The following is a 27732-nucleotide window of genomic DNA, read 5'->3' on the forward strand; positions in this document are numbered from 1 at the left end:
GCCACTGAAACTGAATGCAGCAGATGACAGATTAAATTTGCTGATACTACTACACTGATTGGCCTGATCTCAAATAATAATGAGGGAGCCCTATGGAGAAGTCGTCATCAGCCTGACACAGTGGTGTCAAGAAAACAACCTTTCCCTCAATGTCACCAAAACAAAGCAGTTGGTTGTGGACTATAGGAGCAATGGAGACACGCTAGCCCCAACTGACTGGATCTGGGACTGAGAGGGCGAACAGCTTTAAATTCCTCGGCATAAGCATTACTGAGGATCTCACGTGGTCTGTACGTAACAGCTGTGTGGTAAAAAAAAAAAGGCACAACAGCACCTCTTTCATCTCAGATGGCTAAAGAAGTTTGGTATGGGCCCCCAAATCCTAAGAACTTTCTATAGGAGTACAATTGAGAACATCCTGACTGGCTGCATCACTGCCTGATATGGGAACTGTACTTCCCTCAATCGCAGGTCGCTGTAGATATGAACTTCCCACTATTCAGGACATTTACAAAGACAGGTGTATAAAAAGAGCCCAAAGGATCATTGGGTTCCTGGTCACCTCAAGCACAAACTGTTGCAGCTGCTACCATATCCAGTACCGCAGCATAAAAGCCAGGACCAACAGCCTCCGGGACAGCTTCTTCCACCACGCCATCAGACTAATTAATTCAAGCTAACGTGACTGTATTTCTATGTTATATTGACTATCCTGTTGTACATAATATTTATTATAAATTACACATTACACATTTGGACAGAGATGCAATGTAAAGATTTTTACTCATGTATATGAAGGATGTAAGTAATAAATGCAATTCAATTTAATTCATGCTTATGATGAATAAACTCATCTTGGGCTTCAAGCTGGGTACAGGTATCGATTATAACTGACGTTTTTATGATAAACTCTGACATCTTCTTCAGGGATGAGGCCTGGGCATGTCTAATCCGGTGGTATTTATACTCTCATTGTCCATCCCTTCTGATTGGCTAGTCCTCATCCAAACAGGTTTCCGCTCTCCCACCTTATTTACAATTGAATTCCAGTTCTTACTTACAGCAAGACCTATGACTTTTTAAAAATTCTTTTCCTCTAGTTTTATTCCAACGGCTTCCTTTACCAGGCAGTCACAAAAGCCTTTGGCACGGCACAGTAGTTTTGTGCTGAGGTCAATCCTATGGCCATTACAAATGCAATGTTCCGCTACCGCCAATTTCTCTGGGTAACCCAAATGGATACATTACGAGTGTCCCTTGATACGAATATCTATCATGTGTCTCATCTGGCCGATATACATTGCTCTGCATTCACAGGGAAACCTGTGAACACCAGCTGATCTGAGTCCCAGTTCATCTTTGACCCGCATAAGCTGTGACTTGAGGTTCCTTCTGGGTTTGTGGATGATATTAATCCAGTATTTGTTCAGGATCCTGGCGATACATCAAACATATGTTCCTTCTAAGTCAGAAGTCATCCAGCAATGCTATCAGGTCTGAACTCAAAACCACTGGAACCCAAATACACCCCTGTAAAGTCTTGTCAGGGGTGGTCTTCATGGAAGAGTCACTACAAAAAAGCCGTTCCTTTGAAGTGGAAACAAAGCCAATAGACCCACCTATACACAAAAACACAAGGACTGAGGTGCTGAAAAATGACAAGATAGTGCTCTGGGCTGATGAATGAAAATTTGAAATATTTGGCTCAAACAAGAGGCAGTTTGTTTGAGGAAGAGCTGGAGAGAGCCACGTGGATGACAGTCTACAGTGAAGTGCGGTGGAGGTTCCCTGCAAGTTTGCAGCTGCACTTCTGCAAATTGAGCTGTTGCTCCGGTCAGAATTAATTGAACCATCAATGTTGAGAAGTACAAGCAGTACCATCATGCAATACCATTAGGGAGGCGTCTGATTGGTCCAAACTCCATTCTGCAGCAAGACAATGACCTTGAACACACCGCCAAGGTCATCTTCAGCTAAAAGAAGAACAAGGATTTCTGCAACAGATGGTATGACCTCCACAGAGTACGAATCTTAACGTCATAGAGGTTGTCTGGGATTACCTGGGGAGACAGAAGCAAGTAACACAGCCAAGGTCTGCAGAAGAAATGTGGCATGTTCTTCAAGATGTTTGGAACAACCTGTCAGCTGATTTTCTTATAAAACTGGCAACAGTGTACTTGAGAAAACTGATGCAGTTTTAAATGCAAAGGATGGTCACATCAAATATTAATTTGATTTAGTATTTTTTTACAGTTAACTACTCTTTTGCTGCCTTAAGATATTTAAGTTACTACCTTATGGTACTGTCCTACCCTAAAATTTATTTTCTTGCAGACGTTTACAGGAAAAAAAGAAAATACAATAGAATTTTACGTAAAACTTGCCTGGCATCTGTTGGAATTATTTGAGGAATTAACAGGTAGGATAGACAAAGGAGTGTCAGTGGATGTTGTTTACTTGTATTTTCAGAAGGCCTCTGATAAGGTGCCACACACGAGGCTGTTTAACAAGAGTGCATGGTGTTACAAGGAAGATATTAGCATGGATAGAAATGGGTAGAAGATTGGCTGACTGGGAGGAGGCAAACAGTGGGAATAAAGGGGGCCTGTGCTGGTTGGCTGCCAGTGATGAGTGGTGTTCCACAAGGGTTGGAGCTGGGACAGCTTCTTTTCAAATTATATGTCAATGATTTGTCTAACGGAACTGATGGCTTTGTGGCCAAGTTTGCAGACGATACAAAGATAGTGTTGAGGAGGCAGAGGGTCTGCAGAAGGACTTCGACAAATTGGGAGAATGGGTAGATGGAATCTATGTGAAGAAGTGTATGGTCATGCACTTTGTACACTTTGGTCATGCATATTCTGGTAAGATGGTAGCCTATATACATATGCAGCGGCCTCTCAGGGGCCAACCAAAGGTGCTTTTCTCTTTGTTAAATGTGTTTTTATACATAGTAAGACTATTCTTTACTCCAATAACTACAGATGTTTGTACGCGTACAGCAGGTCTATTGCAGCAGTGATATTCCTGTTCGGAGTAGCCGGCTGGGTATTGTAAGAGCCTGCCAGCGGTTCGGAGAAGGTCAAGTCTGGGGATGTCGAATTGGGCCTTTAGGCCAGGGGATTCGAGTCAGCCTATTGGACCGAAGGAGAAGCCAGATTATGCTCAGAAGAGTGGACCTGGATGGAGACTGTGCTACGGCCTGCTACTTGGAGGCGCTGGAGTTGGTGCCTTCAAGTTGGCACGAAGGCGGTGTGCAGTGAAACCGTGAGTGACTGTCACAGACGTTTCTTTGGCAATCGCAAGACCCTGTTGGACATTGATTGCCGCAGGCCTGCTTCCTTTGTTTGGTAGGGATTAGGCAGTGAGGAGGCAGTGTTGCTGCGGTTATAACTAGAACGAGGCCTCAGTCCTTGGGTTTGCATTGTAAAGGGCGTCTGGGTTCAGTTGGGGGTGGCCTTTCCTGGCGGTGCTGCCCCCAGTGGCAGATTTGTGAAATCATAGGCTGGACTGCTGGAAACCATTAATTTGCTGAACTTGGAACTCCGTCTAAAATTTGTTTTCGTACACAACTATATTCTTTTCTTTTCCTTTCTCACTATTTTGAATGCGTGGGTATGCCTTGGGCACCTTGGCGCCCGAGGAGCGCTGTCTCATTCGGCTGTAACCTTGTATGGCTTGAATGACAATTAAACTTGATTTGATTTGATTTTTGATTTGCTTTTGGTTAAAGGAATAAAGGCATAAACTAGCAACACACATCAAAGTTGCTGGTGAACACAGCAGGCCAGGCAGCATCTCTAGGAAGAAGTACAGTCGACGTTTCGGGCCCAGACCCTTCGTCAGGATTAACTAAAGGAAGAGCTAGTAAGAGATTTGAAAGTGGGAGGGAGAGGGGGAGATCCAAAATGATAGGAGAAGACAGGAGGGGGAGGGATGGAGCCAAGAGCTGGACAGGTGATTGGCAAAAGGGATATGAGAGGATCATGGGACAGGAGGCCCAGGGAGAAGGAAAAGGGGGAGGGGGGAAAAAACCCAGAGGATGGGCAAGAGGTATAGTCAGAGGGGCAGAGGGAGAAAAAGGAGAGAGAGAGAGAGAAAGAATGTGTGTATATAAATAAATAACGGATGAGGTACGAGGGGGAGGTGGGGCATTAGCAGAAGTTAGAGAAGTCAATGTTCATGCCATCAGGTTGGAGTCTACCCAGACGGAATATAAGGTGTTGTTCCTCCAACCTGAGTGTGGCTTCATCTTTGCAGTACAGGAGGCCGTGGATAGACATGTCAGAATGGGAATGGGATGTGGAATTAAAATGTGTGACCACTGGGAGATCCTGCTTTCTCTGGCAGACAGAGCGTAGGTGTTCAGCAAAACGGTCTCCCAGTCTGCGTCGGGTCTCGCCAATATATAGAAGGCCACATCGGGAGCACCAGATGCAGTATATCACCCCAGCAGACTCACAGGTGAAGTGTCGCCTCACCTGGAAGGACTGTCTGGGGCCCTGAAAGGCATAAACCATTTTCTAAACAAGAAAAAAATTCAAAACTCCAGGGTGCAAAGGGACTTAGGTGTTCTCTTACAGGATTCCTTATAGGTTAACTTGCAGGTTGATTTGGTGGTAAGGAAGGCAAATGCAATGTTAGCATTCATTTCAAGAGGACTAGAATACAAGATCAAGGATGAGAAGCTGAGGCTTTATAAAGCATTGGACAGACCACATGGAGTACTGAGAGCATTTTTGGCCCTTTTCTAAGAAAAGATGTGCTGGCATTGAAAACGGTCCAAAGGAGGTCCACAAGAATGATTCCGGGGAAAAAAAGGGCTAATGTATGAGAAACATTTGATGGCTCTGGCCTGTGCTTGGTGGAGTTCAGAAATAAAGAGTGGGGATCTTATTGAAACCTATTGTACATTGAAAGACTCAGATGGTATGGACATAGAGAGAATGTTTCCTATAGATAAGAAGGAATTTCTTTAGCCAGAAAGTGGTGAATCTGAGGAATTTATTGCCACAGATGGCTGTGGAGGCCAAGTCATTACAGTATATTTAAAGCAGAGGTTGACGGGTCCCTGGTTATTCAAGGTAAACAAAGGTTATGGGAAGAAGGCAGGTGAATGGGATTGAGAGGCATAATAAAATCAGCCATGATGGAATGGTGGAGCAGACTCAATGGGCTAAGTGGCTCAATTCTGCTCCTATGTCTTATGGTCTAAAGATGTAATATCTGACTTAGGAAGAGAGGTACTTTGCCTCATTGTCTTGACAGAGACTAAAAGCATTGATCTTTTAAAAACAAACAACAGGAATTCTGCAGATGCTGGAAATTCAAGCAACACAGACAAAAATTGCTGGTGAACGCAGCAGGCCAGGCAGCATCTCTAGGAAGAGGTGCAGTCGACGTTTCAGGCCGAGACCCGTCCTGACGAAGTTCACCTGGACCATTTTGTTTAAAATATCAAGATATTTTAACAGGTTTGTCAATCAATTTTCCTTTTATAATTCTATGCTGATCATGCACCATGTTTTTTTATTTTCCAAGGGGGCCAATATGCCTTTCTGCAAAATAGATTCCAACAATTTCCATACCAGGTAATACACAAGTACCATTCCATCAATAAATGCCTGTTATTTTACTTCCTCATTTTGTACCCTCTAATCTATGAGAACTGCTCTACAAGCAATGGCTTTTGGAAAATGGCCTCCACTTTCACCGTAGTCAATTCCTTCAAAAGCCAAAATCTTCAAATTCTGCAATTGATAGCAATGGAAAGCAAATAAAACTGCAGATGCAGCAATCTGAAACATGAACAAAACTGTTGAAATAACTCAGCAAGTCAAGCAACTTCTGTGGAAAGACAAACTAGTTAACATTTCATGGCAGAAGAGTGAGGAATAAGACAAAAGACTATACATATTAGCACTATTGCAGTTAGTATCATGACATTCCTTTCAGCTGAAGTCAACTGGTACCAACAGAAATCTCTTCAGCTGTGACAAGGAAGATTTGGTTTCACTTACAAATATTTAATATCCATCATAATTAATAAACTTTTATGGAATGCCTTCCAGCAAACATCCTAATGATTTGTTAAAAAGGAGGCAATTGCTGAAGAACTTCAGTGTTTTGAAAAGGTTATATGCAGAGATGTTTCCACTCTTGAATTATATACCAATAAAACCAACAATAAAGTTAGAAAAATACCTTAAACTAGCAAAATGATTACAATGTGGAACTTACTCCACATTATATTAAACAGATAGCATAAATGCATTTAACAGTCAGTCAAACGAGAAAAGGGTAGATCAGAGGTTCCCAACCCCTTGCTTATTAGTATTGGTCCACTGCATAATAAAGGTTGGGAACCTCTGGAATAGATGGCAGGGACAGGGAAAAAAAAAAGTGGAAGTTGGACCAAATAGTTTGATTCCACACAAAAAAAATTTTGTTATTGAATGTTCTCCAACTCTGCTTTAGAAGGAAAAGGAATAAGGATATCAGATCATTGGGTAGTGGAAAACTGGCACATCTGGTTTAAACAAGAAGATGCCAGCTCCACACAAAGCACTGGGGCTCCCCCTATAAACAGCAGTGCTGCTACACCATCCTTAATCTGCTCTCAGACATCACTCACATGGCAATCATTTTATACAAGAATCAACATTTGGAATATTCTCTGACCTGCCTTCAAACAAGTCCATAGCTCCTTACTAATGACCCAGACTGTACTCCAGCTATGTTCACATTGATGCTTTGCACATCTGTAAACTCAATATTTATACTCAATCTTGGTTGCAATAAAGGTCAACATTCCACTTAGTTTTCAAATTATTTGCTAACTTGATCTTTCACATGCAAGGATATTTGGATTCCTCCGTCCTGCAGTATTCCGTTGTAATTAATGTTGTATTTTTCTCAAGTACAAATACCAAAATTGTATTTGTCTTTTGTGATGGGGTCATCGAACTAGTGATCATTGAAGGAATACTGAGCATAAATAATTATTTCAGCAAATACTGAAACACTTTTGAAAATATAGGTGGTCTACTTATAATAGTTAGGTCTATAAACCTTAAAAAAAAAGCACACTAACATTTAGCAACATTTTCATATATACTTGCAATCCTCATTATCAACTTCCACCTCACAAATTAAAACATGGAAGTAAAAACAAGGAACATCAGCAGTTGAGTACACTACATATTATCCAACTTAAGCATTTCTGTGATAAAAGAGTAAGTGCAATACATTCGACTATATTATACAACTAAAATCATCACATGATCTGTATAACTCAACTAACATTTACAAAAGAAAAATAAATGCAATGAAGCACTTTTCAGTTACGTAAACAATTCTAGAATCAACTATACATTAAATCTGCAATTGTACTGGTACATTTTTATGTAATTTAAAAATTTACAAATTAAAATTGCAATTGCCTAAACTGTTTATAAAAAGTGTTTGCATGAACTATTATGTGGTATATCACTGGCAATTGTTTACATTTTCCATCAAATATTTAAGAAATATACATTTTAAATTGGATAGAGACTTGCATTCAGTTAGTATACTTTCTAATAACCATAGACCTAAAGTGATAGGTGATCTTTTCTGTTTATAATACACTGCTCTCGCATTTTAGCATTGCACCTGATTTTAATATTTGAATCGTGTATTAATATTGTACAAAAAAATTCTCTCTAATTACTGCAGATGCTGTGTTACATATTTTATTATAAAAACATTACCCATCCAGTTCCACTGCCTTGATTTTTAGCAAATAGCAGAGATGAACCTTGCAAGACTGTCCAAGATGATGTCCAATTCTTCCTACAATATTAAAAAATGAAACATTTCAAACAAAAAAGTGAAATTAAAAACTATTCACTGAATCAAAAACAGTATTATGCACTAGGTTCTCACTAGGCTGTGAGACTAATGAACACTTGCCACCACTGAGGTATTGTCATTAGGACAGTGACCTGTTTACTGTACTGTTTACTATTTACCTGTGCTGTGCTCTACATTCACTTTAAATTATATTTTATTAACTTATTTGCGGTAACATTGTTTCATGTGATATATGTTTTGTGAGTACACCATGGTGTGAAGGAGCGTTGTTTTGTTTGATTGTATTTCTGCACAGTCAGATGACAATGAACAGGAGCTTAAGAACTGCAGATCAAAATTACTAATTCTAGTAGTCAATATTTACCCCGGCAACAAATGCAAAATTTCAATTTCTGGTATTTTTAGAATTCATTTACAGGTGGTAGAGTTTACTGTCTATATAACAGAATAGTACAGTACTGGAAAGGCCACTTCATCTATGATGTTGTGCCAGTGCCAATGCCAATTTATTTTAAACATCCTCCTGTGTATAATCCATACCCTTCCATTCCCTTCATATCCTCATGTCTATCTAAAGCCTTCGACTCTGCAAACTGCCTGCTTCCACTACTACACTTGGTATCCACTTCCAGGCAACTCAAACACAATGCAAAAAAAGCTTGCCTCTCATGTTGCCTTTGAACTTCGAACACCACCCCCACTCTAACCACAAAAGCTCTGGTGCTTGAAATTTCTATGCTGGGAAAAGATTCTGATTGTCTACCCTATCTATTCCCTTTACAATTTTTAGAAACCTCTATCAGGTCTCCCCTCAGCTACTGATACTCTAGGGAGATCCCAAGTTTGTCCTGCCTCTCCTCACAGCTCTATCCTCTCAACCAACCAACATCATGGTAAACCTCTTCTGCACCCTTTCCGTAGTCTCCGTATCCTTCCTATAATGGGGCAATCAGAACTGTACATGATATTCCAAACGCAATCTCAATAAATTCATAAGACAACCTACCCTGCACAAAACTATGTGGACTATCCCCAAGTAGGCCATACTTTTGCAAATGCACATAAATCCCATCCCTCAGTATCTTCTCCAAAAGCTTCCCTACCACTGACATGTGGTTCACTGGCCTATAATTACCTGGATTGATCTCATCTCCTTTCTTGAACGAAACAAGGCACTTGCTACTCTTCAGTCCTTCGGGACCTCAACGGTTGCTAGAGGAGACTAAAAATCTTTGTCAAAGCCCCAGCAATCTCTTCACTTGCTTTCTTCTATATTCTGGGATATGTACCATCAGGCCCAAGGAACCTGACCATCTTAATATATTTTTTAAGAAGACCCAGCACTACCTCCTCAATCTCAAGATGTACCAGCATATTAGCATTCCCCAGCCTGCCTTCACTATCCTCCAAATCCTCCTCCTTAGTAAATACCAAAACAAAGTACTAAATATCTCAGCCACTTGCTCTGGCTCCAGTCTTTGAGCTTATTTCCAAAACTAGGCCCAGTATGTTTTCTCTCGAATCTCTGCATTCTGTTTCAAGAACCCCTCGTAGATGCACTGAAATAATCCCATCAATTTATCAATAGCACAACCCCTCCACTTCTTTTGCACATCCCCATCATGGCTAAAACAATGAAACCTAGGAATACTGAGCTGCCAGTCCTGTCTCTCGTAGAAACAGTCTCTGAAATGAAATATTGCAATTCCATGTACTGATCCAGGATCTAAGTACATCCTCATTACCCAAAATTCTCTTACATAAGCATTTGTTCTCCATACCAAATTGCCATGGACTGAATAGCTACTAGACCATTTCAGATATTAGCTAATTCAATCATATTGGAAGGGCTGATGTCACAAAAGGTGGAAAATTTCCTCCTCTCCAGGAAATTAGCCATAAAGGTTTTTTTTCAACCAAGAAACCCTGTTAAGCATGTTACTCTTAATTATATTTTGGAAAAATATTGTCCTTTTGATCAACTAAATTCTAGGTCTAGATACCATTTCTGCTTATTGTACTGAAAGAGATCACACAGTTCTACCAAAAAATATGTATGGCACACAAGTGAATGCATAGTTTAAAAAAATGTATGCATTCCATTTAAATTTCTCTCTTGCCCTATGTGGCACTTTTCAATGATGATTCAAGCTTCAACATCTACAACCACCTAATTCAGCATAGGGTAGACCGAGCCACAGACCTTTACCATCAGTGATAAGACGAGAGAATTACTGGTCCCAGAATAAAGCTGACTTACGGAGAAGGGCAAGCCTCTTTCTATTTGTACTCTTGGTTTAGTTTTATTTCAAATATTACATGCATTTAAAATGGAACCTTCCAGCTTTGTCCTTTTTTGTGACCTCTAATAATTTTTCTTAGAATATTTTATTCTTCCTTGTCACGTGAAAGTTATAACATTCCCCGTATTATTATCTATTGTTCTAATCTATTTAATGTTAGCAAAATTTATATTTCCTGTTATTAATTAATGCAATCTTTGGGTCCATTGGGATCAGTCACATAGGTTACAAAGACCAGAGCCAGAGCCTTCACTATCTTCACCTTTATTCCTCTGAGCAATTTCGACTGTATGCTATTGGACAGGCTTTACATTCCTCAGAGCAACTAAACAATATTACTAAAAAGTACAAATTATCATTAAGAATTTGGTCAGCTTTGCCATGCAATGTTGTACTTTTCGCAAGCACCATTCAAAGAAATTGAATACTGAAATTAACAGACCATAATTCAAATACTTACCTGACTTTTTTGCCATTCTCTGTGATTTTTGTCATATAAAGCAATCCATATTTTTCTGAAACCTACAAATTTAATGAAACAATTTTTATCACAATAAGCAATATGATTAGATAATTTCTAATTAGAACTCTTCACAACCATTCTCATTCACAAAAAATATCAATATTGTTTCTTTCAGTTCATATTTAAAACACTTTTAAAAGAAATAATTGCTTTAGAAATAACTTTTTTTTCCACATGAGGCATACTAACAGTTGGTGAAGGCTGTGGACCCTTTGGTGAGGAAGGTGGTTCATTGTTGTTGTCGTAGATTAGCTTCGGACTAGTAGCAAGTTCCTGAGAAGGAAAACAAAAAATTGGAACATTTACTTCAAACCAGAAACAGCATTTAATATTATTTAGTTATTTCAAACAGGAAGATGAAAGAAAATGGAACCTCATAAAGACTCCAAATCCTTCATTGCATATCACAATCTATTAAATAGTAAAAGACACTAAGTTGCTTGAAGCTTTGCGTAGTTTTAATCCTGTTAAGTCCATGATGATACATGCTGGATAACTAATAAGGCAGAAATACATTAAGAATGGTAGGTACAGCCTTAGAAAGTACCAAGTTGCATGGGGTGTACAAGTCTAACACCCCTGCAGATGGCAGAATAGATAGATAAGTTGGTGAAGGCAACATGTGGCATACTCGCTTGCCTCTGTTAGAGTATGAATATAAGAGTATGTGTGTTATGTTACAAATGTATAAACATAAGTTAAAGAACAGTTGGGGCATCGCTTAGATTTCTCATCATCACACTGTAAGGCATGAGTACGATGGAGCAGGTACAAAAGAAAATCATTGGAATGCTGCCAGGATTATATGGAAGAGATTGGGATGTTACTTGTACATTGGCACCAGAAGCATATCGACACTTATGGACTGTCTCCAGCACAATCTTTACACTGTGTTGGCCTTTGACGTATTTCACTGTATATTTCAATGTACATGTGACAAATAAAGCTAACTTATATCTTTATAAAATCCCTTAAGAGTTTTCCTTAATTCTACTTTCCATGGCCTTCTGAAGACCCCTTCTACTTAGTCCCTTCTTAAGATTCCTTCCTGGCTACCTCCTAAGTCTCAAGAGCCCGGCTTGATTTTTGCTTCCTAAACCTTGAGTATGTCTCCTTCTTCCTCTTGACTAAATGTCCCATCTCTCTTGTCAATTTTGGCTCTTTCCCAGATACTATCTTTCCTTTTACCAATGGGACAAGCCTATCCAGAACCACATGGAAATACTCTCTGAAGAGCCTCCACATGTCCAGTGTGCATTTCCCTGAGAACATTTACTCCCAATTTATGATCCCAGGTTTCTGCCTAATGCCCTCACCAATTAAATATCTTCCTATATTGACAGTACCTATCCTTGTCCAGGGCTATGTTAAAGGTCAGAGAGTTGTGGTCACTATCTCCAAATTGGTTACCCACCAAGCAATCTGTCACCTAAGCAGGTTCATTACCTAGTATGAGATTGAGTATGGCCTTTCCTCAATTAGGTCCATATACATAGTGTGTCAGGAATCCTTCCTGAACAGACCTAACAAATTCAGCTCCATCTAAACCTTTTTCAAAAAGGAAGTGCCAATCAATATTAGGGAAGTTTAAATGAACCACGACAACAACCCTGTTATTTTTACCTGTCCAAAATTCACCTACTTACCTGCTCTTCAGTGTCCCTTCTGATATTAGAGTCCTATAGAATATCAGCCAATAGGGGGATTTCCTTACTGTTTCTGACTTCTACCCATACTGACTCAGTAAAAATTCTCTCCATGACATTACGCCTTTCTACAACTGTGGTATTTTCCCTGACAAGCAATGCCATTCCATTCCACCCTCTTTTACCTCCCTCCCCATCTCATTTGAAACCTCTAAACCCCAGAACATCAAGCAGCCAATCCTGCCCTTGCGACAGCCAAGTTGCAGTAATGGCCATAGCATCATTAATTCCATGTACTGATCCATGCTCTAAGTTCATCATCATTATAGAGTACCTGATAGAGGTATATGAAATTATGAGGGGCACAGATAGCAGGAAACTTTTGTCCAGAGCAGATGCGTCTAAAGCTAGAAGGAATGGTTTAGTTTAAGAGGTATTAAGTTTACAGGGGATCTGTGGTGGAATCATTTCACCCAGAGGATGATTGGAATCTGGAATGTACTGCTTAAGCGGGTGATGAAGACAAAGATTCAACATTCAGAACAAATAAATATTTAGACGAGTACTTGAATCTTCAATTCTAATATAGATGGACACATGATTGTGGGAATAGACACAGTGAGCCAAGAGGTACATTTCTGTGTCAAGAGAAAATCTGCAGATGCTGGATATCCAAGCAACACACACAATGCTGGAGGAACTCAGAAGGCCAGGCAGCATCTATGGAAAAGAGTACAGTCAGCATTTCATGCTGAGACCCTTCATCAGGACACTATCAGGTAGATTTCTGTGCTGTAATAATCAAGCATGACAAGTGAAATAGAGAAAGAAAACAAAGTTTAAATTGCTTTCCAGCCTTCTTGCAGCTTAAATAACACGTTGGTCACTTCTGACTAAATTACAGCACGTCTTTAATGTTCGAATAACACCTTAACAATGGTGTAATAGATTCAAAGAGATGGACAAAGGTAACATTAAAGGATTCCTTTAAAGAAAATGAGAATAACAGCAATGCAAAGAACTCCAGTTAACAGCATAAACAACAGCCACTTTGCTAGCTATGGACAAGTGCACATAGGTAGCATTTATGAAAGTTATTATGCGGAATTTGAAACTTGCAATCAAGCAGGTGCTCAGTGATAGCAAACATTTAAGAGGAGAAGTTGAATCAGATATAACGGTAAAAAATATTTAGGATCTAAGTAACATTCCTTAAACTTTTCTGATATGTTAAAGAAAAGCTCCTCTTCGTCAGTTGTAGACAGGCAGTCATTCATAGGTGGTGGCAGAGAGTTAAGAGTTTATAAAGTATTAGCAGAAATAACAAGTTGACGATGTCAATGGATGAAGTGAAGCAAAAGGAAACAGACAAATATAATATATATATAGTTCAAGAAGCCTTCTAAATTTATTTTCTATGGAAATCACATTATTACAATATGGCTACACTAGAAAAGCTAAAATGGAAATTTTTTTTGTTGGAAAGTTAAGGCTGATTTATACTTCTGTGTAGTAGCTTACGCAGTAGCCTACACAAGTGGCCTACGCCGTTGTGAGCACTTATACTTGTGCACTGGTGTGTCTGCGTCGCTCTGCAGTTCACCGCCAAAATGCTAGTTGGCGGTGGGGTTACTATGCCACTATGTTGAGTTTCTTCATGTTGAAACTCAACACGAAGAAACTCAAACTTCAAACAATGGCAACTGAAACTGAAGGAGGGTGAATTTTCTGTTCTTGTCCGGCCACTGAGAGACATGGACGAGGAAATGCATTTCAAATATTTTCAGATGTCGGCAGGTAGATTTGACAATTTGGTTCATCATCTCCGACTGTTTATTTTACATCAGAGTACGCACAGTATACTCAGAGACTGGCAATCACCATTTGAGTTTTAGCTTCAGGTGGAAGTCAACAGGCTGTAGCACCTAGGTACAAACTGGCGTCAAGCACAGGGTCCTCCATAATTTCGGAGGTCTGCAAAGCTCTATGGAAAGCATTGCAGCCAGAGTTCCTTCCCTGCCCTTCAGTCGCCCAATGGGAAGCTATTGCAGTGTAAGAGGAAATGCGATGCTACCATGCGGACCTATCACGGTTGTTGTGGTCTGCATCGCCGCGACGTGTAGTTACATTTTTGGGGAGGGGCGCATCAGGCTACGGCGTAGGGTATGTGGCTACGCTGTACCTACGGGTAGATTTGAAGCAGAAGTATAAATTGGCCTTTATCTGACAATGTAACAAGTGAATGTAGAGAAAGTGCACAATTATATCTGCATAGAGTGAAGAACTCAAGCAAATCAATCTAATTTCCACTGAGAATATTATTTTACATCAAAAGGCAGAAATTAACAATATTTATATTAATCATTGTTAAGATTGATTTACTATAACTTAGCTTACCAAGCATTTCAATAGCTCATGCAAATGTTGGGTAATGATGTAATAATTCAAAACCAGATGAAAGTATGAGACTAATCAGCAATCAGGATAAAATACATTTTATACATTTAGATATACAAATATACTAAAATACAATGTGTTGGTTAATGACAAAACAAATTTAGCCTTAAACACAATGCACAATTACTAAGTTTTCTGGTTCTTTCAGAAGTTCATAAACTTTGTACCAGTTCTATAATGACCTGCCTATTTCATATACAGATAAAACAACTACCTAGATTGTCACTCACACAACCAATAACCAAGAAAGCAGAAAAGTGATTTGCAATAATAACAGATACAATGCAATGCACTGCAGAAGCGAAACAAGTCAAATGTAACAAAACACATTCTTTTCATAATTTAAATGCCAGGTTAAACAGATTAGCCATCAGAACTGTTGCAGGCTGATTTGCAAAAGCTACCACTTGTGAATTATTAATCTTACCAAGATTAGCTATAATCAAATTGACAGTCAATATAAATTTACAAAATGAAGGGAATAAAGGGAAATTGATTTATATTTTAGGGTAACTTGTATTAAAACAGTAAAAATACTAACTTGATCAGGGTGCTGCGAAAACAAATGCGATGATGAAGCACAGAGATGTTCAGAGGAATTGCGCTTGTGCTTTTTGGAAGTGAACTGGAAAAATCAAAACGTTTCTCATTGGTTACTCATTTATCCTTATATTTTTTGCTTATATTGTACTCCAATTCATACTCCTTACTTATTTTACAGCATTTTAATATTTTTTTCTGGTGACTCATGTTCTAATTATTGGTAAAGATTAATTTTTCTTTTAGCTTGTCATTTATCAGAAAACACCCAAGAATATTTTTGAAAATAGTTCCCTAATTAAAATCCTTTTGCTGCAATGAAGGGTACTTTTCCAAGCATCACTGGAAATTATGTAGTAACTACAGAAAAATAATTTGGCAAAGTTGCTTACTATTCTTAATTAGTATTCTACCCTTGCTTCAACTCAACAACTTTTGAAACCCAGATATGTAACTTTAGACTTTGCTGTTCCAATAAACTTTTGGGTACTCTGTTCAAGTTTAAGGTCATCTTAAGCCCATAACCAGCATTTGCAGAACTAATTGGCTTATGTTTAAACATGGCATTAATTCTTAAACATTTTCATTCTTCATTTCAAATCCTTCGGTGATCTCTCCCTGTACATTGTATAATCACCGCCAACCGTATTAAAGCCTTCCAAATTATTTGCACACTTCAAATTCAGGCCACTCAATCATCCATGGTTCTAATCAATCATTAGAAACCATGCCTTAGATCAAGGCCCAAGCTCTGTAATTCTCTCCTTAAACACATCCACGTCCTTAGCTCCCTTTTTACCTTAAGGTTGATGATTAAAACATACTTCTTCGTTTTAGTTCAACTGTGGCTTGATGTTAATATTCGATAATACTCCTGTAAAGTGCCTTGAAAAAGGTTTCTACTGAAAAAGGTGCTATATAAATAGAAGTTCTAGCCCATTGTTTAATCATTCTGTATAATGGCTCTTTTAAGCCATAATCCAGCTTCAGGCATTATTAGCCTGAATCAGGCTTACTGACTACAGTGGAACCATTTTCTCTCTGCAGTGGGCTCATCTCAGATTTCCAAGTAACCGTGATCAACCAGAGAAGGCAGAGAGGCTACTATATCTGACTTCCAGCTCTGCTGTTAACCTCACAAGAACCCTGCAGCAAATCACCACCATGTTGGAGACAAAGCTAGATGCTCTTTGCATCCAATCCCAAGCTATCCTGAGAGGAAAGGAGAGCAAGTCAGCACTACTGGTTTACATTTTACTCTGCTATTTTTAAACTATTGTTACCAGTCTCAAATGCTTTAAATTAAATTGCTTTATGTTAAACTTCAGAAATTTTAAACTCATATAATTCTTAACCTTATTGATTCTTATTGTAAGTGTACCCATTTTGCATTTTAATATCAAATAATATAATTTAGATATCAAAAGCTTTTAAATGCTTTTAGTTGCCTTGCCAGCACTTTTTTGTAGGCATAGTATGAAATCCTAGTTTTCCTCTCTAAAAACAAAGTCATAAATGACATACAGTATGGAAACAAGTGCTTTGGCCCACCACAGAGCCCCTGAAATAAAGAAAGCAGGAAAGAACTTAGTGTCAGGAGAGCTAAAAGGGACTAAAAACAAAGGAATTCATTCCTGAAACCAGAGGAAGTGGGCAAGATTCTAAATGAGTGCTTTGCATCGGTAGTTGCCAACATGGAAGACATTAGAGGATAGTGCACTCAAGAAGGGACTATTGATATTCTAGGGCATGCTGATATTAAAAAGCTGTTGAGTCTTTTGAAGAGTATTAAGATGGACAAGAACACAGAGCCTAATAGGATTCATTCCTAGTAATTGAGTCAGTCAAGGAAAGAGACAGCTAGGGTCTTGACAGACATCATTATATCCTTTTTAGCCACAGGAAAGATCCCAGAGGACTGGAGAAAAGCTAATGTTGTTCCTCTGTTACAGGACAGCAATAGAAACAAACAAGAAAATTATAGGCCAGTGAATCTTACACCAGTGGTAGGAAAATGATTGGAGAAAATTCCTATGTATAAGATTTATTCACATAAGGAAAGGCCCAGATCTTTCAGGGATAATCAGCAAGGTTTTATGCAAGGGAGGTAATGTCCAACAAACTTGATTGTTGTTTTGAGGAAATGAAGATGATTGTAGGATAGAGCAGTGGATCCTGCATAAATAGTCTTCACTAAAACATTCAACAAGGACTCTCATAGCAGACTGATTCAGAAGATAAAAGCACAAGGGATCCATAGTGACTGAGTACATTGGACTCAAAACCAGCTTAGCCACAGAAGACAGACTGTGGCGGTGTAGGGTTGTTATTTTGACTGAAGGTCCGTGGATAGTAGTGTTCCATAGAGATCACTGTTGGGACATCTGTATGTTAAATGGCTTGGACGGATATGTATGTGGGAGGATTTGCAAGTTTGCATTTTGACATGAAATTGGTGGAGTAAGGACAGTGAGGAAGTTTGTCAAAGGATACAGCAGGATACAAATCAGGTGGAAACATGGGTGAAGAAATGAGAGATAGAAGTCTAATCCTGAACATAAAGGAAACGGGAAAGAACTTATATAGTATCAGAAGTTTTGCACTTTGGGAGGTCAAATGTAAAAGAAAAATGGTAAGACCCTGAGAAGTATTGATTACAGAGGGATTTGGGATAGAAATTAATAGCTCCCTGAAAGAAGCAACACATATATAAAATGGTAATGAGGCATACAACATACATCAGGATATTCAGTACAAAAGTAGGCAAATTTTGTATAGCTCTATCAAACTTTGTTGTTACTGTAATGTTTTACAGTCCCAGCAACCTGCGATCAGATTCCGCAGCTGACTGTAAGGAGTTCGTACATTTTCTCCATGACCGTGTGGGTTTCCTCCCACATTCCAAAGATGTATGGGTTATGGTTAGGAAGCTGTGAGCCTGCTTGTTAGTGGCGGAAGCAAAGTAACACTTGCAGACGCAAATGACACATTTCAATGTTTTGATGTACATGGGACAAAAAAAGCCAACCTTCCTTTAATCAGCCTCTTGGGACTATTGTGTGCAGTTCTCATCTCCACATTACAGGAAGGATATAGAGACTTTGAAGAGGGTGCAAAAGACGTTCAGCACGATGATGCCTGGATTAAAAGAGCATTACTATAGGGAGAGGTCGGACAAAATTAAACAGTTTTCCTTGGATTGCCAAAGGCTAAGGGGTGACATGATACAAGTATATAAAATTATGAGAGGCATGACTGGTGTAGAATGGAAATGCTAAATACTAGAAGGCACAGCTTTAAAGTGAAGGTGGGGGAAACTTAATAAAATATTTATGAGGCAACTATTTTTATGCACAGAGAATGGAAGGTGTCTGGAACACCTGGCCAGGAGATGCACTGGCAACATTTAGGAGACATTTAGGAAGGAATTTGATCAGGGAATAGAAATATATAGCCCTTATGCAGTCAGGTGGGATTAGTTTAAATCAGCATCATGGTCTGCACAGAAATCACCTTCAGCCCATGACGTTGCTGTGTTGTATTGTTCTATGCTTCTTTGTTTGCAGCAACCATCAAGTGCCCATTAACACTAAGGGACAAGCTGATGCTGCAATCATTCCACTAAGCTTCAATTCTGTTGGTGTGACCAATGTGTGATGCCCTGAATTGCAAAGTGCAGCTACACATCAACTGCACCGATGAGTCAATGGGAACTGCAAATGACGAAATTATGTGTGTGAAGGGTCTACCTTGAAAAGGATAGACCCAACAACTGGAAATCAGAGCACAACTTGAGAAAATGATTCTTAGCTTTAAAAGTTCTGCCTTATATGCACTAAGTTCTCAAAAATATCCTCTACATTTACACCTTGTCTCCACACACTTCATTTTCTCTAGCACTTTATTCCACATTCCTTTATTGTCTCCTTTGAACTACCTTAATGCACTGATGTCATTACATTTTCTGCATAGATGACATGGAAAATAACGCTTTTCACTGTATCTCAGCACATAACAAACTAATAATACGGACAGGATAATGCGACTAATTGCACATTTTTTTCAAAAAGGCATGGACACAGGACCAAGGGCTGGAAACCACTGCCTATGCTGTATTTCATAAGAACAAATGGAGTTTTAATGCTTTCATGAACCTTGGAGATGACACCAATATTTCATTAAATTTTATTTTATTCTTTCAGCTGTGAAATTTTAAGTTAGTCTTTATCATTAGGTCTTGCAAAAATGAAACACCAGATAATACATGGTTACCATCATATACTGTACACTGCAACCATTGATGTTATTTTCATTGTTTACTAGCACTCCATTTAACAGATCTCTTACCTCCAAATCTCAATTCTATATACTTCAAGAATCAAATTTATGTTACAAAGAGTAAGACAAGTATTAAGACGGAAAAGGCTGCAAACACAGGTCAAGCAACATCTTTGAAGAAAAAAACAAAAATAATGTTTCATATTTACTATCTTTAAGTCCTGCTTCCATTTCAGATCTGCAACATTTCAGATTGAAGGAGAAAATTCCATTTACAAAACTTCCTGATATCCACTAAGGAGACAGTAAAGCTTCCCAAACACAAACCTCATTATGAAAGAGTCAGTTCTCTGAATTATCCACCACATATGTTGATGACATATGTATTTAACAGATTATGATTTAAATTGCAACTTCCTACCTTTTCAAGGTCCAAGTGACTAACACCGTATGTGCTGTGTCGCCAATTTGTCAATACTAAAGGTTCTGGCTTCCTATCCAAGCTTCTGCTTTTGCTAATAACTTCTTGCTGTTTTGCTGAGAAGTTGTACTGTTAATTCAAAATAAAAACATTGTTAATTATGTTTGCCAATACACCAAAGCTAGCTAAATCAATCAAAAGCCTGAAGATGACAGGTAGAGAAAAGATCAACTCCAAAGTAGCCTTAAATGCAGGCCTACACTACATAGGAACAACGATAATATTAAAGGTGCAGATATGGAATATTTGTTGCTTAGTCTTTCCTGCTGTCACTATATTCTTAGTGCCTTGAAATCAGCTACGAGAAAGGGGAAAGTCAACCTCAAAAATGGAGTATCAGTCAACACACACAAATTGCTGGAGATGCCCAGCAGGCGACTGTACTCTCTTCCTTAAGTGCTGCATGGCCTGCTGAGTTCCTCCAGCATTCTGTGTGCTGTTTGGATTTCCAGCAACTGCAGATTTTCTCTTGCTAACCATTATCAGTCAATGTTTCCATCTATTTCTGATCTAATTTCTATCAATGTAATCTTATTAATTCATAGTAATCAAACAACAGCTTAACTTTTAAGTTGCAGTGTTGGCCTTATCTAGAGCTCACATGCAAAGTTTGATTCTAATCTTTATTTCCCACTGGACATGGAGAGAGAACATCAAATGACAACAGCAGCAAACAATTATTTTTTTAAAATGGATGGATAGCTGATACAATGACATCTGCAGAATGTGGGTCACATGAATCACACACATTTTATAGTCTACTCCTATTTCCTATTCCCTTGTAAATGTAGCACTTTTAAGTGTAAGGAAATAAGCACTGAAGATATAAATGTACTTAACAATTGGAGAGCATTACGTTATTACATCCCTTGAAATAGATATCTGCTGACATGCATGCACTCTGATTAATACATTTTACCTTGAAATTTAAAATATCCATGCAGCTCATTAGAAAAATAACACTGAACACAGTACATTATATGTTTCTGACTGAGTCATTTAAGAAAAATCAATCAGCTTTGTTTCAAGGAGATTCAAACTTAAAAAAGTGAAGTGTTAATATTTGAAAATAAATCATTGCATTTCACTTCTGATCTATTTTCTATTACCTATAGCAAACATCTTGTGCCTGCCCAACACTACTGCGACTGCACACGAGACCAAACGCATCGTACCGGAAATGGTGAACAGGAATGAGCCATAACATATGAAACGAAGTGCTAAAATTATGTCTCGAAATAAAAATTAGAAGGAAGGGAACTTATTTCCACAAGTATGAATGAAACCATGGACCATAAGACCATAAGACATGGGGGCAGAATTAAGCCATTCAGCCCATCAAGTCTGATCCACCATTCTATCATGGCTGAACCCAAATCCTACTCAACCCCATAACCTGCCTTCCTGCTATATCCTTTGATGTCCTGACCAATCAGAAAACTATCAACTTCCGCCTTAAATATACCAACAGACTTGGCCTCCACTGGAGTCTGTGGTAGATCATTCCACAGCTTCACTACTCTCTGACGAAAAAATATTTCCTCCTACCTCAATTCCAAAAGGTCGCCCTCAGTTTTGAGGCTGTGTCCTCTAATTCTGGATACGCCCACCATAGGAAACATCCTCTCCATATCCACCTTATCTAGTCCTTTCAATATTTGATTGGTTTCAATCAGATTCCGCCCCCCTCCCCCTACCGATTCTTCTAAATTCCACTGTGTACAGGCCTAAAGCTGCCAAATGTTCCATATTTGTTAACCTCTTCATTCCCGAAATCATCCCCGTGAACCACCTCTGGACCCTCTCCAATGACAACACATCCTTTCTAAGATATGGGGCACAAAACTGCGCAAACCACTGAAGTTAGGCGAACTGGCCTACAACTACCTTTCTTTTGCCTTCCTCCCTTCTTAAAGAGTGGTGTGACATTTGCAATTTTCCAGTTCTTCAGGACTATGCCACAGTCAAGCAATTCTTGAAAGATCATGACCAATGTATCCATCATCTCTTCAGCAACCTTTCTCAGGACTCTGGGATGTAGTCCATCTAGTCCAGGTACTTATCTACCTTAAGGCCGAGCACTTTTTCCTTTGTAATAGCAATGGCACTCACTCCTGCTTCCTGACACTCACGGACCTCTAGCAGACTGCTACGGACTTCCACAGAGAAGACTGAAGCAAAGTACTCATTAATTCATCTGCCATATCTTTGTCCCCATTTACTACCCCACCAGCATCATTTTCCGTATCAGTATCAACTCTCACCCCTCCCCCTTTTACGCTTTATATAACTGAAAAAACTTTTAGGACTCTGCTTTATATTATTGGCTAATTTGCCCTCATATTTAATCTTTTCTTTTCTTATAGCTTTTTAAGTGCCTGTTGAATATATAAGCTTCCCAATCACACAACTTCCCAATCACATTTGCTACATTATATGCCCTTCCTTGGCCTTTATCTTCACTTGTCAGCCATGGTTGCCTAACCCTGCCATTTGAGAGCTACTTCTTCTGCTGAACATTTCTATCCTGTGCCTTGTGAATTATTCCCAGAAACTTCAGCCATCTCTGCTCTGCCGCTAATCCACCTGGGCAAGCTCCACTCTCATGCCTCTGTAATTCCCTTTATTCCATTGCAATACTGATACATGTGACATGCTTCTTCCTCTCAAATTGCAGTATGAATTCAATCATATTATGATCATTGCCTCCTAAGGGTTCCTTTACATTAAGCTCCCTAATAAGATCTGGGTTATTACACAACACCCAATCTAAGATAGCCTTTCCCCAAGTAGGCTCAACCACAAGCTGCTCTAAAAAGCCATCTTGAAGGCACTCAACAAATTCCCTCTCTTGCGATCTGACACCCACCTGGTTTTTCCAATCTCCTTGCATATTGAAATCCCCCATTACAATTGTGCCATTACCCTTATTACATGCTTTTCCAGCTCCCTTTGCAACCCCACATCTTGGCTACTATTTGGAAATACATATATATATATTTCCCATAATGTTTTTTTAACCCTTGCAGTTTCTTAACCCCACTCACAAAGCTTTAATATTCTCTGACCCTGTCACCTCTTTCTTAAGATGTAGTTGCATATCTTACCAACAGGGAGACACCACCACCTATGCCTTCCTGCTTCTCCTTTCGCTCCCAACTATGGCCTTCTTGCAGCCACAACTCAGTGATGCCCACATCATACCAACCAATCTCTAATTGCACCACAAGGTCGTCCACCTTATTCCGAATGCTACATGCATTTAAATATAGCACCTTCAGTCTGTATTCTTCACACTTCTGAATTTTGCCTCTATGGTACAACCTAACTCTTTGTTCTGTCTGCATTTGTACCCAATTGTTAGCTTGCCCTTCCTTACATTTATATTACATACACCATCCACTTGTAAACCAGCTGGCTCAACCTCACCTCTTATCATACTCATTTCCATCACTCTGCCACATTAGTTTAAACCACTCACAACAGCTGTAGCAAACCTGCAAGTCATAGCTGTTTCCACTGATAGCACAATGCAAAAATTGTGAGTGGGCTTTAGAAGAGTTAGTTAAAGCTCTATTCTATCCAGAACAAAAGATAGACCATTTGTTTGGCAACTTGTGCATCAGCCTGAACATTCATCTGTACTCCACCAGCACACAGAGGGTACAGTACATATCAATAACAAAATGGACTTCTTACATGCTCTGGATTCTGCAGCAACATCTCTCAATATTGCAACCTCTAGTATGATGGATAAAGGCAACCAGGTTCAACTCCAGGTGACACATCATTTGAAATTGGAAAGATACTGTTGATCCATCATAAGACCATAAGACATAGGAGCAGAATTAAGGCCTTTTGGCCCATTCAGTCTGCTCCGCCATTCCATCATGGCTGACTCCAAACCCTACTCAACCCCAAACACCTGCCTTCTCGCCATATCCTTTGATGCCCAGACCAATCAGGAAACTATCAACTTCCGCTTTAAGTATACCCACAGACTTGGCCTCCACTGCAGTCTATGGCACAGCATTCCACAGATACATTACTCTCTAGCTAAAAAAAACTCCTCCTTATCTTTGTTCTAAAAGGTTGCCCTCAATTTTGAGGCTGTGTCCTCCAGTTCTGGATACCCCCACCATACGAAACATCCTCTCCACATCCACCCTTCCCAATCCTTTCAATATTCAGTAGGTTTCAATGAGATACCACCCCCCCACCCTCATATTCTTCTAAATTCCAGTGAGTACAGACCTAAAGTTGCCAAAACGTACAGACCTAAAGTTGCTCCTCATATGTTAACCCCTTCATTCCTGGAATCATCCTCACAAAACTCCTCTGGACTCTCTCCAATGACAACCTTTCTGAGATATGGGGCACAAAATTGCTGACAATATTCCAAGTGTGGCCTGACTAGTGTCTTATAAAGTCTCAGCATCATTTCCTTGCTTTTATATTCTACTCCCCTTGAAATAAATGCCAACATTGCATTTGCCTTCATTACCACAGACTCAACCTGCAAATTAACTTTCTGGGAGTCTTGCAAAAGGACTCCCAAAACCCTCGCTACCTCTGCACTATTGTTTCTTTCACCAAAATGCATTATCATACATTTCCCAAAAATCATTTTGTCTACTGTATATCCTGGACTTTGCTACCCAACAGCATTGTGAGAGCACCTTCACTAGAAGGACTACAATAGCTCAGTACTAGCTTCAAGGGCAGTTAGCTACCAATGTCGAGTTCCCAAGAATGAATAAAGCAAAAATACTCAGACTACATTTGAAATAGTGACATCAACTGTACGACACATGCCAATATAATCACTGCAATATGTCCATCAGCTTCAATGCAGAGCACATCTTTTGCACAAAAGGTCACTATGCAATTCAGAGGTTCCTGTTATGGAAAGAATACCAGTTCAAATACTATTAATTAAAATTCTGGAAAATCAATGGATCAGAGAAATATTGAAACAGAGGGCATTAGAGGAGAATGGAGTGAAGCTTCATGTTGAAATTTGATGTCATTTCAATATTCTACTTCTTAAAATAAGGAAATATAGACAAAAATTATTATGCTAATAAAGGGCTAAATTAGAATGGATTTTCCAACAGTTATATCAAAATGAATTGCTCCAACATAAACTATTGATAGAGAAATTATTTGAACAAGGAAACAAATCCAACAGTTTTAAAAAATTACTTTATATTTAAATTGATTAGAAAACTTATGTTACCAGTGTAAATGTTATCATATCCATGTAATCAATATTAAGATTGTTTTGCACAGAGATTATCTTAGATGGGTTGCCTTATTTTTGTATCTTCCAGCAAGTCATAGGTGTTTCCACTGTACAATGCAAAATTTGCGAGCGGGCTTCAGAAAAATCTCTCCAAAGCACGCATGCCATGCCAACAGCAGCGGGCAGATGAAAAGATGTTGCATCATTTACCATTAGCTACAACCTAAAGGACTGGTTTTCACTATTCAATCAGATTTTCAATCTCCTTCCTATATGCTGATTTGTCACCACCTTTGATTCGGCCTATGACAGTGGTGTCGTCAGCAAACTTGACTACGGCATTGTATCTGTGCTTAGCCACACAATCATAAGTGTAACATGAGTACAGCAGGGGGGCTGAGCACACAGCCTTGTAGTAGTGCACTTGTGCTGATTGAGATCGTTGAGGAGATGCTGTCGTCAATCCGTATTGACCGGTAACAGCAAGTGAGAAAATCAAGGATCCAATTTCACAAGGAGGTATTGAGGCCAAGGTCTTTAAGCTTATTGATTAGTTTTGAGGGGATGAGCATATTGAATGTTGAGCTGTAGTCAATGAAGAGCATCCTAAAGTCTGCATCTTTGCTGTTGAGGTGTTCCAGGGTTGAGTGAAGAGCCAATGAAATGATATCTGCTGTGGACCTGTTGTGCCAGTAGGTAAATTGGACCAGGTCCAAGTTGTTTGTCAGGGAGGAGTTGATATGTTTCATCACCAACATCTCAAAACACTTCATCACTGAATATCACAGGTCACCTCATGCACAGAAAATATATTAATAATTTCTCCACACTATTTAACTAAGGTACCTCAATATTATTGAAACCTCAGAGAGCAACACCCTCCAACCCATATAAGAGGGGTCACACTCCAGGCTAGCAGCTGCTAATCTGGACTGTTATCTCTGAAACTTTCATTGTTTCCCCATTGCAGGTCATGCTCTTGAAATTCCTCATGGTTCTAACAGCTTCAAAGAATGCCTCTCTATGCATTTTCTTAAATTTCTCCTGCAAACTCATTTCATTTTTAAGCCTACATCTTTTAAAGAAACAACCATATTTAATTCTGTTTTCCCTGCATTAGTTGATGGCATCAACCATTCCTATTCTTTTGGTTCTGAGGACTTTTCTAATCTGGCAGCTTGGCACCTCTCTTCAAAAAAAAAGCGCTAACCCTTGCATTCTCACACCCCAGTTTCCTCTCAAATCCCTTGGAAGTGTTGTAAAATCGCAAACCTCTGCCTATCATATCTGAAATGTCTTGCTTTAATCCCCACAACCCACACGCCTCTTGCCCTGTCACAGCAGATACTAAATTATATCCTACCTTCCAAATTTGTCTGTAGATACTACTTCTGCTGTCAATATCATGCTGAAATTGTCTCTCCACGATTATATAGCTGGATAGATCTGCCAATCTCATTGTTCTTCATTAATCTGATCGGAGCCAAAGAACTGTCCCGTAATCGTTCTCTCCATACACAGTTACCTCTGGTGTTCCAATGGATCTAGTCCCAACCATCCTCCACCTATCTCCATTTGTCCATCATGCCTCATCATACCCAATCTGTTTCCACCCATCAGTTAACAAGGTCTGTCTCAGTCCTATATACTGGTGATTCATCTGGTGTTTCTTTCTTTGGCGTACTATTCATCTCCACTTCCATATGGCTCCATCTGCCCTTATCTGGTTCCACATTACCTTCCAATCTTTGTGTCTGACTTTCCCTTTACATTCCAACTGGCTCCATCTACCCATCTTCTCTCACCTCACCCAATTCCACCTATTGGCTTGTCTCACTGCTCCTTTTCACCTCTTTATACTAGCTACCTTGCTTACACTCTGTTCTGACAGAATCTTGACCTGTTTAATTTCTCTACCATTTTGTTTTTGATGTTAACAAACAAGCAAGGAATTTTGCTTGCTGTTTGAGAAACAGGCTGAACAGAACTTATGACCAACGGAAAAACAACTTTTCTGTGTAGACGCCATATTACAATATATCAGAAAATTTTTGGGACACAGACTTGCATCTTTCATGACTTCTTGCACTTAACATATGAAGCAAACTGAAATGCAGAATTTCCTTTGTGTGTCTTCCTCCTGGAAAAAAGTACAATAGTGTGTATTTTTTGGCAGGAAAGAACCAGAAGACTGACGACAAACTATGGATAATGATGCTTTTTAACTTCTGAGAGGTTTTCAAAAACAAAAGGTTCAATTACAGGAAGTACAACATTTCCTTCTTGCACATTTATCACAAGATTGGAAATTCAGCTTTAACTGGAAAATAAAAATCACAGTTTGTGCATTCTTCCCATATTTCAGAATTTTTGACAATGAAAATCATATCCATTGCCATCTGGTG

General features: G+C 39.1%; 1 protein-coding gene across 5 annotated transcripts in view; it reads right to left on the reverse strand.

The window, feature by feature from the left end:
- Nucleotides 1-27732, reverse strand: part of arhgap12b (Rho GTPase activating protein 12b) — a 210241-nt gene that overhangs the window by 81955 nt on the left and 100554 nt on the right. For 2 of the 5 annotated variants that reach the window (XM_072253968.1, XM_072253964.1), the window contains 5 exons: nucleotides 20023-20151; nucleotides 15325-15408; nucleotides 10870-10953; nucleotides 10618-10679; nucleotides 7752-7833 (listed from right to left, as the gene is read on the reverse strand). In XM_072253968.1, coding sequence (XP_072110069.1) covers nucleotides 7752-7833; nucleotides 10618-10679; nucleotides 10870-10953; nucleotides 15325-15408; nucleotides 20023-20151 — 441 coding nt within the window. The remainder of the gene's footprint in view (nucleotides 1-7751; nucleotides 7834-10617; nucleotides 10680-10869; nucleotides 10954-15324; nucleotides 15409-20022; nucleotides 20152-27732) is intronic. The other 3 variants (XM_072253967.1, XM_072253966.1, XM_072253969.1) reach the window with 3 other exon arrangements.

This window comes from Mobula birostris, chromosome 3 (assembly GCF_030028105.1).
Source record: "Mobula birostris isolate sMobBir1 chromosome 3, sMobBir1.hap1, whole genome shotgun sequence".
In the NCBI taxonomy this organism is placed as follows: domain Eukaryota; kingdom Metazoa; phylum Chordata; class Chondrichthyes; order Myliobatiformes; family Myliobatidae; genus Mobula; species Mobula birostris.